The sequence below is a fragment of the Oncorhynchus mykiss genome, chromosome 26, assembly GCF_057628025.1.
Source record: "Oncorhynchus mykiss isolate SJ-2025 chromosome 26, ASM5762802v1, whole genome shotgun sequence".
In the NCBI taxonomy this organism is placed as follows: Eukaryota; Metazoa; Chordata; class Actinopteri; order Salmoniformes; family Salmonidae; genus Oncorhynchus; species Oncorhynchus mykiss.
The window spans coordinates 37,152,661-37,167,611 of record NC_143047.1 but is presented as its reverse complement, the minus strand read 5'-3'; the positions used below and the strand labels follow the sequence as shown (position 1 = coordinate 37,167,611).

At 50.2% G+C, this 14,951-nt stretch overlaps 1 protein-coding gene across 8 annotated transcripts in view; it reads left to right on the top strand.

Annotated features, from left to right (window-relative positions):
- LOC110526724 (homeodomain-interacting protein kinase 3) overlaps window positions 1-14,951 on the top strand; it is a 94,453-nt gene that overhangs the window by 10,176 nt on the left and 69,326 nt on the right. For 4 of the 8 annotated variants that reach the window (XM_090222908.1, XM_090222907.1, XM_090222913.1 and 1 more), the window contains exon 2: window positions 7,289-8,567. In XM_090222908.1, the coding sequence (XP_090079034.1) occupies window positions 7,291-8,567 (1,277 nt within the window). In that variant the 5' untranslated portion in view covers window positions 7,289-7,290. Of the gene's footprint in view, window positions 1-5,016; window positions 5,338-7,288; window positions 8,568-14,951 lie in introns of those variants that run through there. The other 4 variants (XM_090222905.1, XM_090222910.1, XM_090222906.1 and 1 more) reach the window with 4 other exon arrangements.

Sequence of the window (14,951 nt, the reverse complement as noted above, 5' to 3'; positions counted from 1 at the left end):
TTTACCCTTCAACCTACATGGGGAGGCCAGGGATATATTCTGGGAAGGTATCTGGGTGTCGTTCTCTAGTCACTCAGGGTTGAGATGCTGGACAGTTGTTGATGGACTATCCCCTGAGAGAGCATTTTCAGCTGAAATGTTCCTCCAGTCTTTTATGAGAGGAATTCTCTGAGACTCCTGCACTGTTTCTTTGCTTTCAGGCCCAGTATCTTATCTCCTTGATCCTGACAAGATGCCTAAAGCCCGAAGGCCTTTACTAATGAAACACCTCTTTATATTGTTTTTTATTGCTTACCACATATAGAAAATGTAAATAAAGAAACACTTTATAAGATAGATCCAAATGTAGCCAACTTTTAGAGGAATTTGTTTGGTCTTGGGGTTCATTTCTTTTCTAAGTGAGATTACAGCCTCGTTCCTGTTTTCTCTGTTCTTCTGTTTGCTGCTGAAGGTTTTGGCCATTTTTTTGTATCTTCCAAGGCACATACATTGAGGAGCCAGGGGTGGGCTAGGGCCAGGGGTGGGCTAGGGCCAGGGGTGGGCTAGAGCCAGGGGTGGGCTAGAGCCAGGGGTGGGCTAGTGTCGGGGCCGGGCTAGAGCCGGGGGTGGGCCAGGGCCAGGGGTGGGCCAGGGGTGGGCTAGGGCCAGGGGTGGGCTAGTGTCGGGGCCGGGCTAGAGCCGGGGGTGGGCCAGGGCCAGGGGTGGGCCAGGGCTGGGCTAGGGCTGGGCTAGTGCCAGGGGTGGGCTAGGTCCAGGGGTGGGCCAGGGGTGGGCTAGAGCCAGGGGTGGGCCAGAGCCAGGGGTGGGCCAGAGCCAGGGGTGGGCCAGAGCCAGGGGTGGGCCAGAGCCAGGGGTGGGATAGGGCCAGGGCTGGGCTAGGGCCAGGGGTGCCTGGCACCGCTTGACCTGTAGAGTTGGAGAACCAAATTTGAGTTTTACTGTGTGGCAGAACTGTGTATTACACATTCTCTTCCTCAACCACCAGGTCCACTGACATTTTGGTTGTGCTTGCAATATAACTGGTGTGCGGGACAAGCTAGAGAGATGTGCTTTGTAAAGTCCTAGATCCCCAAATGAATCAAACATCAAAGAAGCCCATGTGGAGAACATCCCCTAGGGTAGGCTTTCTTAAAGTCGGGGTGTCTTTGCACCCTGTTACTGCCTCAATCCCAACTAAGCCTACTTGCAGTCCTTAACATGGCGATGTGTTTTCCACAATTAGTTTGAATCGTTTTTCCACCAGTATGGGCTGTTATAGTTCTCGCGCCCTGCTCCTTTTCACATCTCGGGCAAAACAGTTTCTTTCTCTCCCCTCACTGGGTTATTTGGTCTGAGGACAGGTGTGTTCTTTTTATTTTTTTCGACCCCTCAATTTAATGACCGCCTGGTTCAAAGGTCAACCATGTGCAATTACTTTGAGCTGAAGGCTGCTGAAAACCCCCAGCAGCTCTGAGTGATGTAACATGACGACGGGGGCGTATTGGGCTTCAGGAGGTAATAATATCCAGGGCCCTGCAGCTGACACTCTGGAGTCTCTGCTAAATTAAAGAGTCCCCAGTCGTCATTTTTCCACCTTTATTTAACCAGGTAGGCAAGTTGAGAACACCTTTATTTAACCAGGTAGGCCAGTTGAGAACACCTTTTATTTAACCAGGTAGGCAAGTTGAGAACAAGTTCTCATTTACAATTGCGACCTGGCCAAGATAAAGCAAAGCAGTTCGACACATACAACACAGAGTTACACATGGAGTAAAACAAACATACAGTCAATAATACAGTATAAACAAGTCTATATACGATGTGAGCAAATGAGGTGAAATAAGGGAGGTAAAGGCAAAAAAAGGCCATGGTGGCAAAGTAAATACAATATAGCAAGTAAAACACTGGAATGGTAGATTTGCAGTGGAAGAATGTGCAAAGTAGAAATAAAAATAATGGGGTGCAAAGGAACAAAATAAATAAATAAAATAAATACAGTAGGGAAAGAGGTAGTTGATAGGGCTAAATTATAGGTGGGCTATGTACAGGTGCAGTAATCTGTGAGCTGCTCTGACAGCTGGTGCTTAAAGCTAGTGAAGGAGATAAGTGTTTCCAGTTTCAGAGAGTTTTGTAGTTCGTTCCAGTCATTGGCAGCAGAGAACTGGAAGGAGAGGCGGCCAAAGAAGGAATTGGTTTTGGGGGTGACCAGAGAGAGATACCTGCTGGAGCGCGTGCTACAGGTGGGTGATGCTATGGTGACCAGCGAGCTGAGATAAGGGGGGACTTTACCTAGCAGGGTCTTGTAGATGGACAAAACGGATTGCACTGTGATAGACTGCATCCAATTTGTTGAGTAGGGTATTGGAGGCTATTTTGTAAATGACATCGCCGAAGTCGAGGATTGGTAGGATGGTCAGTTTTACAAGGGTATGTTTGGCAGCATGAGTGAAGGATGCTTTGTTGCGAAATAGGAAGCCAATTCTAGATTTAACTTTGGATTGGAGATGTTTGATATGGGTCTGGAAGGAGAGTTTACAGTCTAACCAGACACCCAGGTATTTGTAGTTGTCCACGTATTCTAAGTCAGAACCGAGTCATCAGTCGCCTTTTGTCCCAGAAGCCTCTTCACCACTGTTAAAGGGGGGAAGGGTGTTTCAGAACGGGACTATACACTGTCCACTTATAGCTCCGCTAGCTTATCAGTTTGATGTTTCACACAAAAAGCCCATTTAGAGGGAAAATGGTCGCTGCTTGATAGCATTATTGTGTCTCAAAGGCCTGATTCTCGGTGCCCTGTCACCAAACGGCACCATAGGGCCTGATTGTGTAGAGCAGTCGGAGGAATAGGACAGGCCTTATCTGCCTGCTCAGAATAGGGGCTGGAGCGGTGGCTCACAGACCTACCGTTGTTATCAACACAGCCTGTGTGGTGCTTTCCGTTGAGCAGGTTTTCTAGAGGAGGCTGGGCCCTCCGCAGTGGTTTGTGACAGCCCTGCATTTCCTGTGGTCGGACTTTACGCATGTTTTCTTCTCTTTTAAATGTCTGCCGGTTTCTTGAAGAAGGATTCTGGAAACTTTGTTGTCTGAGTAAGCGGAAGCCAGGGGATTTGAGCAGTTAGCCCGAGTGCAGCCAAGGATTGCTGTGTTTTTCCACCACATGGTCTCATTCAGACCGGGGAGACTGGAGGCTTGGCTGCTTATGTGAAACGGTCAGTACTTGGTCTAAACTGACGACGCAGGCGACATCATTTAACACAACTCTGTCAGCTGAGAGGGATTTTACCATCAGTCTCTATCAGGCCCAGTGATTGACAGTTCGGCATTAAACTTTGGGATGTTTTTTGCTTTTATTCCTTTACTTTCTTTTAATCTCAACAGGTCCACTGTTCTGCCACAGGGGTTGAGAGCTGTTTTGAGGAGCCCGGTTGTGTGGTTTGGCTTCTCGCTCCCTTTGTTCCTCTCCCAGTCACTGGTGTTGGTCAGACAAACACTGGGATGGCCGCTGGGTTAATATTTGCACAGTGTGGGCTGCTAATCAGGCCAGTAAACTGGACACCACCCTTCCTGGAGCGCTATCCATCTTGCACCAGAGCTACTCCCTCCGGCTCCAGAGCAGTCCAGTCTCACCCTCCTCCTAGCATCTGTTTGTTTTCTCTTTCGTCCTTCGTTCAGGCAGTAATGGTCTGCCACAGTCAGCGACAGGACGCAGGGAGTCAAATGTTCTTTTGAGAAATGGAGAGGTTTTTTCTTCTCGTTTTCTTCCAGAAAGCACCACCGACCTGTCTGCTCCTGCCCCGGGGGGCTAAATGAGGAGAGCAGCATCATTTCCTGTAAGCTAGCGCTCTCCTGCCTGAGATCGATGTGATGGCCTATGTAATACTCAGTGGGCCTGTGCAGTCACCTAACCCCTGCAGGTTGTGACTAGCCTCCCTTCTTGGCAGAGCAGAAATCATGTATAGTAAGGCGGTAGTTTGTCTATGGCTGGAGTTGAATGAGGAAGGAGGGGTAAAGGTTGGTTAACGTTTTAGATAACCTTATCTGTATCAGGGTTTGACTGTGTCAGTTGCTGAGGTCTAACGTCATCGGCTGGCTATACAGAACATTAGGAGAGTGGAGCGGCCAGTATTGATGTGTTGCTGATTACTGGGCGATTTGGTTGTTTTCCATACTGTAGGAACAGCAGGACATGGTGCACACAATGATGAGTGTTCTCTGTGGTGACACGGCACAACTGCTGAGAGCTCGATGGCCTTCTCTTAGGACCAAGCTGGTTTCTGCCATTCATGACAAGCAACAACCAGAGCTGGGGTGGATTCCATGTGCGTTCATTTCAATTCAGGAATTTAACGGAGCGTTCCTTTGGGACATTTCCGTAATGTGTAAAGGCTAAACAGGGAATATTTCAATTGGATTTGAAATGGCCTTTTCAAAATGGAAGTGCCTCTACTTTTGTTTGGTGACCTGTCTTAATTCTCTGACTGAAAGCCTTGTTGTGGTGCCAACTGATGTGACACCATCATTCAAAACTAAACACATCCCTTTGAGTTACTTGTTAGATTTCGTAATCATTGATTCCACTGTTAGGAACTGGGTTAGTCTTAACTTGTAGGCCTCCGGGACCAAAAGCCATTTCCTGTTCTCACCCTACCACTCCAGTTTGAGCTTGTTCTGAACACTATGTTGATGGAGAAGGGTTACTTACTTGGTCTTATTCTGACCAACTTTACCCTAATCTGTGCCTCATCACATTAGTGCACATGTGTCAAACTCATTCCACAGTGGGCCTAATATTTTGGGGTTTCCCCTCCTTTGTACTTGATTTTGATGGATTAATGCCACTATTTAGTTAGTCTGTCTAGGTCTTAATTGAAAGGGAACACTAGTCCCTCCGTGGAATGAGTTTGACACCCCTGCATTAGTGACTGGAAGATAGCAGCACACTATTATTAGCAATATTTTGTTAAGCTCTTATTTTGAAAATTCCCTCTCCCATTGGCCTGCTAGCAAGGCCAACCTCTGAATAAAGCTAAAGCCTAAAAGGTGTGTGTAGAAAAGCTGAAACGACAAGCAGTCCAGAAGCTACCCAGTGTTGCCTGCCTAGTCAGTCTAGCGAGTCAGGAATTGGCAGGCTCCCCTTTCTGCGAGCACGTGATTGTAGCCTGTTGAATAGTGCGCACTTCTGAAGTTCCCTTTTGCTTTGCACTGCTGCTGCTGAGCACAACCCGGGCAGACTGTATACTGTAGTTCTCCACCGTCCTCCTAATAACTCCCATGGAGGGAATCATCAGGGTGTGTCTCACTGAACTTCAGAGAGAGGACCACATCTCCTAACATGGAGGAGAATGAGAGTGAAGACAGGTAGGCAATGACTAGGAACGTTAGTTCCGATTCTTGGCTATTGAGCCTCATGTTCCTGCTATCGTTGAAAAGTTGGGGACTTGAGAGCGAGGTGTTTGTTCTCTCATTTGGCACCTGTAATTATAGCTCCTTCCACTAAATCTGGAAGGTGTAATTTGGGAACAATTATTTTCTTCTCATTTTGGAGAGGTGTTGTCTACTCTGTCTGTGACTCACCACCCACAGTCTTGTTATTTGTGAGACAGGGTTGTCTTTTGGAAGCTCTAGCAGTCTAGCGACGGGGCTTTGGGACGAGCATGCTCTGCATCTAAATCCATCAAGGTGAATGCACCGTTGATTTATAGTCAGAGCCAACAGGGAAGAGACACTTTGATGTCACTGGACGGGCTCCAGATGAAAGGAAGTAGGTCGTGGGCTCACCAGGCAGGGCACACGGACAGCTATTCTGATAAGGTCACTGTGCCAGGGCGCCCTGCCACCCGCCACAGCTGCCATCCCTCTTTAGACCCCCCCCACCCCAAAAATCCCACAGAATATGAATAAAAACGTATAATGTTATCCTAGTCCCTCACAAGCCCAAGCCCGAAGACCTCATCCAATTTCCCAAATATTTTCCATGGTATTTGCTGGGATGGCGTTGCTTCTTGTTTTTATTTTTTCTCTCAAAATGAGAGGGGGGTGTGAGGGAGGAGCATTCCTCTCTGAGCTGTGTAATGTGAGAGGAGCTGGCTGGCATGTAGACCTGATGCTAGGGCTCTGCCCCCCCCACTTCTCTCTAAGACTCTCTCTCTCTCTCTCAACCACTCTCTTCGAACACATCGGTTGCCTAGAGACCCGCTGTGGGATGCATGGTAACGGCAGGGAAAGGTCATCCAAACCTTTTTGAGAAGTTAGTCATCCCCTACGGTGGAGGTGGTAGGGGGGCTCCAGTGGATGAGGCAGGAATGGTGAGGGTGTTCTAGAACACTCCACCGGAGCGTATCTTCTTCCCTCTGCTAGGCGCTTGATTGGTCAGCGTGGTGTCTCTGGCTGTGGTGGGAGTGGGGTTTCTTTCTGTGGAGGTGTTTGGTGTGGGGTTGTAACGGGCTAAAGGTCAGCTGTGATGTCATCCCTAGAGTGACGCAAGTGTCATTATGAGAGCAGTGTGGAAGCCTCTGGTTGTTCTTGCTGAACTCGGCAAGATTGTTGCTTGGTTGTATTTGCTAATGCACTTATCTCCATTCATGATGTTTTAATGGAGGGGCTGTGTTGCTGAATGTTGTGTTGCTATTATGCAATTGCACATGCAAACATTCAGAGTGAGCAGGCTCTGGAAAAAATGTCCCCCTCCCAGTACTTTTCCATCGTTTTCTTGAGAAATGGCACCGTGGTGTAAAGCACAACTGCAGCAGTGAAGCCGTCCAAGCTTCCGTCTTGTTTATGAAGGAAATATTTAGCCTGTATAGTGAAGTTCTTTACCACAGGTGTGTGTGTGTGTGTGTGTGTGTGTGTGTGCAGCTTGTTCAGAACAACTGGAAAGGTCACCTTTTCTTTTCACTATGCAAATCAATCAGCCAATCGGCAGCCTCCAGTCATTTGTTGACATGGTCTTTTTATATCACTATGCAGACTGGACTTTCTCACCCAGCAGGAATACATGAAAATACACCTACATTTATTTAGGCCCAGGGTCATTTTATTTGACTTGCCATCCCCTCATAGCCACTTACCTCGTTGACCTAACTGAAATCACATGTCATGTCCGTGGTGAAATGGATTCCCATAGGACACTTTGACATTTCACACTGCTCTTTGCATTAACACTATAGTTAGAACCTTTACAGTTGCTGTTTAATATTTTAGATGATGTTGTGTGGGTGTGAGCATCTAAACGACGTTCCCTAAGTAGGTGGATCAAGCTTTGATAATATGCTAACGATGTCTTTCTTCTCGTTTGAATGTCTCTGTCCAGGTATGGCCTCACAAGTCTGGATCTACCCACCACACATTTATCAAACCCAGACTAGTGCCCTTTGCAGCGTGAAGAAAGTCAAAGTGGAGCCCAGCAGCTGTGTGTACCATGAGAGAGCCCAACCGCGGACTTCTCTGAACGGCAGAACCCTTGGCATAGCGCACCCGATCAGACTCGCTCCCTCCTTTGCGACCCGAGACTTGGCAGTGGGTGAGAGAACGCGTGGCGGCGGGCAGGAGTTCCCTGTACAGACGGTGGCCGTGCGTGGGGTACGGAGAAAGCAGAACGGAACAGGAGGAACAGGCCCGGCGGAGGCCCAGCAGCCCCAGGACACAGGGCCAGTCCCCTGGCAGGGCACGGGGCAGGAGCAGACGGACAGAGATAGGGGAGGTAGCAGTAGTGGAGCGACAGGAGGACAGGGAAGGGGGGAGGAAGGTAGAGGAGGAGGTAGGAAGGAAGAGACAGAAGGTGACTGGGAAGAGGGTGATTGTGGAGGTTTGAACTTGGCCGACAGCGCTCAGCGATGTGGGCTGAAACGTAAGAGCGAGGAGCTTGATAACCGCGGGAGCACCATGCAGATAGTGGAGGACCTGTCCATGTTGCCAGCCATGATGCAAACGACCAATGGGGGGAATCCATCTGGGTTGCCCACGGCTGTAGGGGGCGGAGGAGGACCCCCAACCAAACAGGGAGCGGCGGGCGGAGCAGGAGGTGGTGACGGGGACTACCAGCTGGTGCAGCACGAGGTCCTGTGCTCCATGAAGAACACGTACGAGGTGCTGGACTTCCTGGGCCGCGGCACCTTCGGACAGGTGGTAAAGTGCTGGAAGAGGGGTACTGGGGAGGTGGTGGCGGTGAAGATCCTGAAGAACCACCCGTCATATGCGCGCCAGGGCCAGATAGAGGTGGGCATTCTAGCCCGGCTGAGCGGGGAGAACGCGGATGAGCACAACCTGGTGAGGGCCTTCGAGTGCTTCCAGCACCGCAGCCACACATGCCTGGTGTTTGAGATGCTGGAGCAGAACCTCTATGACTTCCTCAAGCAGAACAAGTTCAGCCCGCTGCCGCTGAAGGTGATCCGACCCGTGCTGCAGCAGGTGGCCACGGCCCTGAGGAAGTTGAAGACCATGGGCCTGATCCACGCTGATCTAAAGCCGGAGAACATTATGCTGGTGGACCCTGTCAGGCAGCCCTACAGGGTGAAGGTGATAGACTTTGGCTCAGCCAGCCACGTGTCCAAGGCAGTGTGCTCCACATACCTCCAGTCCCGGTACTACAGGTCAGTGTCCACAGAGGTTGGGGATGGAGGGTTACACATTCAATGCTGGGTTGTTTGTACAATACAGGCTGTCTATAATAAGTCAGTGAGTCAGCGCAGGAGAGGCCAGGATGATCAAATTCTGACAGTAAATCCTTAACGTTTAAGAGTAATGACATATCCTCCCAGATATGCTGGAGCTTCTGGTAGGGAGCTGAGATCATCTTGAAATGTAATTCTCTGGTGTCCACATATAGGCAACCATGAGGTAGGGCTGCACCCATGAGGTAGGGCTGCACCCATGAGGTAGGGCTGCACCCATGAGGTAGGGCTGCACCCATGAGGTAGGGCTGCACCCATGAGGTAGGGCTGCACCCATGAGGTAGGGCTGCACCCATGAGGTAGGGCTGCACCCATGAGGTAGGGCTGCACCCATGAGGTAGGGCTGCACCCATGAGGTAGGGCTGCACCCATGAGGTAGGGCTGCACCCATGAGGTAGGGCTGCAGCCATGAGGTAGGGCTGCAGCCATGAGGTAGGGCTGCAGCCATGAGGTAGGGCTGCACCCATGAGGTAGGGCTGCACCCATGAGGTAGGGCTGCAGCCATGAGGTAGGGCTGCACCCATGAGGTAGGGCTGCACCCATGAGGTAGGGCTGCACCCATGAGGTAGGGCTGCAGCCATGAGGTAGGGCTGCACCCATGAGGTAGGGCTGCACCCATGAGGTAGGGCTGCACCCATGAGGTAGGGCTGCAGCCATGAGGTAGGGCTGCACCCATGAGGTAGGGCTGCACCCATGAGGTAGGGCTGCACCCATGAGGTAGGGCTGCACCCATGAGGTAGGGCTGCACCCATGAGGTAGGGCTGCACCCATGAGGTAGGGCTGCACCCATGAGGTAGGGCTGCACCCATGAGGTAGGGCTGCAGCCATGAGGTAGGGCTGCAGCCATGAGGTAGGGCTGCACCCATGAGGTAGGGCTGCACCCATGAGGTAGGGCTGCAGCCATGAGGTAGGGCTGCACCCATGAGGTAGGGCTGCACCCATGAGGTAGGGCTGCACCCATGAGGTAGGGCTGCAGCCATGAGGTAGGGCTGCAGCCATGAGGTAGGGCTGCACCCATGAGGTAGGGCTGCAGCCATGAGGTAGGGCTGCAGCCGTGAGGTAGGGCTGCACCCGTGAGGTAGGGCTGCACCCGTGAGGTAGGGCTGCAGCCATGAGGTAGGGCTGCAGCCATGAGGTAGGGCTGCAGCCATGAGGTAGGGCTGCAGCCATGAGGTAGGGCTGCAGCCATGAGGTAGGGCTGCAGCCATGAGGTAGGGCTGCACCCATGAGGTAGGGCTGCAGCCATGAGGTAGGGCTGCAGCCATGAGGTAGGGCTGCAGCCATGAGGTAGGGCTGCAGCCATGAGGTAGGGCTGCAGCCATGAGGTAGGGCTGCAGCCATGAGGTAGGGCTGCACCCATGAGGTAGGGCTGCACCCATGAGGTAGGGCTGCACCCATGAGGTAGGGCTGCACCATGAGGTAGGGCTGCAGCCATGAGGTAGGGCTGCAGCCATGAGGTAGGGCTGCAGCCGTGAGGTAGGGCTGCAGCCGTGAGGTAGGGCTGCAGCCGTGAGGTAGGGCTGCAGCCGTGAGGTAGGGCTGCAGCCGTGAGGTAGGGCTGCAGCCATGAGGTAGGGCTGCAGCCATGAGGTAGGGCTGCAGCCATGAGGTAGGGCTGCAGCCATGAGGTAGGGCTGCAGCCATGAGGTAGGGCTGCAGCCATGAGGTAGGGCTGCAGCATGAGGTAGGGCTGCAGCCGTGAGGTAGGGCTGCAGCCATGAGGTAGGGCTGCAGCCATGAGGTAGGGCTGCACCATGAGGTAGGGCTGCAGCCGTGAGGTAGGGCTGCAGCCATGAGGTAGGGCTGCAGCCATGAGGTAGGGCTGCAGCCATGAGGTAGGGCTGCAGCCATGAGGTAGGGCTGCAGCCGTGAGGTAGGGCTGCAGCCATGAGGTAGGGCTGCAGCCGTGAGGTAGGGCTGCAGCCGTGAATCGGTTTTACATCGAAACCGCAATACGGACATGTTCAATATCCATATCACATACAATATTTTGAAATGCCACTCAGCCGTGTGTAACATCCGTTTTTCTAGTTTAATCCTGTTTTTCTCCTGCGGCTGCTTTAAACACACAGCAAGGCTAGCCCTCAAGGATCGCAGCTCCTCCTCTTACGTCCACTAAGTTTGCGCTCTGTTCTGTTAGGTCAAATGCAGTCAACCGATTGTTCCAAACAAGATGCTGCGGTCCACTTTACTTTTTAAAATAAATAATGATTTTTAAATTATTCTAACAGTTTACCCAAGTGTTTGGATTTTTATCACAAGCCAAATCACAATCGCAATAATAAAATAATCACAATTTAAAAAAATTGCCCATATCGTGCAGCCCTACCATGACAAAAAACGCCCTTCTGAGATCAGACAAGGATATGTCTCCTCTATTGCCTAACATCCTGCGTGTTCAGGAGCCGCATACCACGACCTGTGAAAAAATGTGACCCCACAGCATTACTGGCAGGGGGTAGCCCGCTCACGTCCCCTCAGCCTGGGAAAGGAAACAGTGTTCTGAAAACAGACTGCAACACAATGAGGCGGGGAAAAAATCAATAACTGTCTGTATGAGTTTGTGAACATCTCACACATTATCAGTCCTGGTGAGGCTGGGTTAGGATTGAGCCGTTACCAGTCTGTAGGATATGTCCTGGTGAGGCTGGGTTAGGATTGAGCCGTTACCAGGCTGTAGGATATGTCCTGGTGAGGCTGGGTTAGGATTGAGCCGTTACCAGTCTGTAGGATATGTCCTGGTGAGGCTGGGTTAGGATTGAGCCGTTACCAGTCTGTAGGATATGTCCTGGTGAGGCTGGGTTAGGATTGAGCCGTTACCAGGCTGTAGGATATGTCCTGGTGAGGCTGGGTTAGGATTGAGCCGTTACCAGTCTGTAGGATATGTCCTGGTGAGGCTGGGTTAGGATTGAGCCATCACCAGTCTGTAGGATATGTCAAGATGTCCTGGTGAGGCTGGGTTAGGATTGAGCCGTTACCAGTCTGTAGGATATGTCAAGATGTCCTGGTGAGGCTGGGTTAGGATTGAGCCATCACCAGTCTGTAGGATATGTCCTGGTGAGGCTGGGTTAGGATTGAGCCATCACCAGTCTGTAGGATATGTCAAGATGTCATGGTGAGGCTGGGTTAGGATTGAGCCATCACCAGTCTGTAGGATATGTCAAGATGTCATGGTGAGCAAGGAACTGCCTGTAGGCAAATATTTGAAGTGTAAGGCTTAATGCACAGGCCAAGGCTTAATGCACAGGCCAAGGCTTAATGCACAGGCCAAGGCTTAATGCACAGGCCAAGGCTTAATGCACAGGCCAAGGCTTAATGCACAGGCCAAGGCTTAATGCACAGGCCAAGGCTTAATGCACAGGCCAAGGCTTAATGCACAGGCCAAGGCTTAATGCACAGGCCAAGGCTTAATGCACAGGCCAAGGCTTAATGCACAGGCCAAGGCTAAATGCACAGGCCAAGGCTTAATGCACAGGCCAAGGCTTAATGCACAGGCCAAGGCTTAATGCACAGGCCAAGGCTTAATGCACAGGCCAAGGCTTAATGCACAGGCCAAGGCTTACACCCGTCTGATGAAATATCTGTGAAGAGCAGAAAGACCCACTGCATCTGTACAGTATGAGTGTTTCCCTTGGAAGGAAATGTGAATGTTGTGTAAAGAGCGTGAGGCCATGTTGCATACAGACCATGCTAACCATTTGAGGATGAACAACTTCTTTCTCAGCCCAACGCCTCCCGAGTCTGAACGTAACTCTGTTACGAACCCTGATGCGTAACCTGGCAGCCTATCTGGTTTGTTTATGCTGAGAATAATGTTTCTTCTGCTCTTGGACAGGCGAACGGAAAACTCACCAGAAGAATGACTCTTGGCAGCACCCTATGGGCACTGGTAGTTTTAGTTTTGAGAAACGGGGCCCTGAAATGATATGAACTGTTACCTAATGGTTTACTGTCAGTCAGTGGTCTGTGGGTTCTACCTCGTAGCTGCTGTGCTGGCAGGCTGTTTGTGTGATGAGGAGGATGTTTAGTGAAGCCCCATTCAGTACTCAGTTCCTGAGAGGTCTCGTCAGAGGAAGAACACGCAGGATGACTTGTTTTTGTGACCGGAAAATACATGTGTTCTCCTTAAATAGAAAGCACTGTACTGTCTCTCAGAACATCTCATAGGGGCAGCTAGGCCAATTTAGTGATTCACATACATTATATATAGGGGGGGATGGTTTGACTGTTAAACAGCACAGAGGTCTGTCTTGTAAAATGTCGTTCTAATGTAATGACTGTAATGGTTCTGTCATAGCTGGCTGCACCATATAATGTCATAGCCTTGCATTAGCCACCGTGAGCTTCCAGCTCCTCTGGTACCAGATCCTGTTCTGTGTGGTGGTGGTGAAGGATGACACCCTGATGAAGGCTTTAATGCTGAAACCAGTCGGTTTAGGAAGCACCTTTTTACTGAACCTGAAAAGGCCTGAGTATCACAGACTGGGTTTCTCCTTCAATTCATCCACCTTGGTCGGTCTGTGAGGTAGAAGAAGTAGCAGCCTATTCTTTTCCCCTTGTTGTGGTAGCACAGGTCTGCCTGGTGGAGGACCTGGCAGCTCTCCTGTTTTCCACTGCCTCAGAAGAGCATCATCAGGCAGCCTTACTGCACGAGGATGGATGTTTCTAATTACCCAGTTCTAATTAAAGTCTCTGCTCTGGTTCTGGGGGGAGGGGGGGAGAGAATGGGCCCTTGGGCACTGCAGCCATGTCCTCAGTAAGTAGGCCTAACACAGGCTAGGCTTCTCTGTCGTCTGGTTCGCTAGTTGACATGTTTATTGAACAGACCAACACCCAAGAAGGAGGCTGTCATTTTTGCAAGCCGTTGTAAAAGTGACAGTGTAAAAGTAACATTTCTATTGAGATTGTGTCTGTACCACAACAGAGACGTGAAGTCCTGTGCGTGTTTTAATTTGCACTTTAAAATCCCCTCATCCCGTGTATCTTTCCCAGCCCTGGGTCTTCTGCTGGCTCTCACAGAGACGAGGTCAGCCACTAGGGACTGACTCACACGGCTCAAATTCATGTGCGTCATCTCATTCCAATTCCAACTTTTTGCTGCATGTCTTCACAAGGCATGTTGGAGAGGCTTGAAGTCAACACACACACACACACACACACACACACACCCTATAGATATAGCATGTTGTAGACCTATCATCAGTTCAGAGTAGTTTGTCTGTCTGGTACAGTGTCCAGCATCGTTGTCTGGTAATTCAATAGAGCCACAACAAGCCCATCCACAGCACAGTAACTCAAGTCCACTGACACACCTGGTATCCAGAGGAACCGGGGCAGCCAGACAGCAGTGTCTGTTTGTGTCCCAGCGATCAACAGTCTGTCAGCTTTTCCCTTGGTGAAAATGTCAGGAATGTCCAGGGGAATTTTGGAGAGCTCTAGGGTGTATTCATTACACCGATTCTGTTGCATTTAGTTTACTCCAAACAAAAAAAAAAACATTTTGCAATGAAAACTAGAGTTTCTATTGGACAAATTCTGTTATGTCCCTCCCCGTTTTATTCCGTTTGCTGTGCTTGCTTCTGTTTTGTTCTTAAACAATAAACATTTTCTTTTGCACGACATAATGAATACACCCCTGCTGTGTATCCTGCTCTAAACACACAGAGCTTCCAGGTTTTTAGGGAATCATACATGTATGCTTCCAGAGTTTGATACATTTTCCTAAAGCCCCATGGGAGTTGGAGTATACTGTACTTGTTGTCTGTATTGCAGACTTGGCACCTGGTAGATAATATGTTGTCGTTATGTAGGTGTGGGCGCCTAATCCCCACATGCCCCTGCTGCTCCCTCTCTGATTAAATCTGATGACACAGTCTGTCTGAGCCCATACCAGCATCTTACTGCCCTGGACTAGACTCCAGTAGTCTGTGTGGCATTACTTTGCATTCGGCTGTTAAGATGATGCAATTGGTTCCCCGGTAAGCTCCTCCCCTGCCCTCAAAAGCAGAGCCCATCATCCTACTCCAGGCAGTTGTTTTTGAGACCCTCCCTGATATCTGATTGGTGTTGACTCCGGTCAATCATTTCATTTTGAACATCAACAGCCCCTTTTGACTTCTGAAAACGTTGTGCAAGTGATGATGCCCCAGGTCAACCTTTTGAATGGGCTTGGCGATGATCTCATCACATTCATCACAACGCAGTCATTTAACATACAGTATATAGAAAATGATATTAGTGTTTGTGGAATTTCCTTCTGCCAGATGCCTTTTATGAAGTTATGTTAAACACCATTCCGCTTCG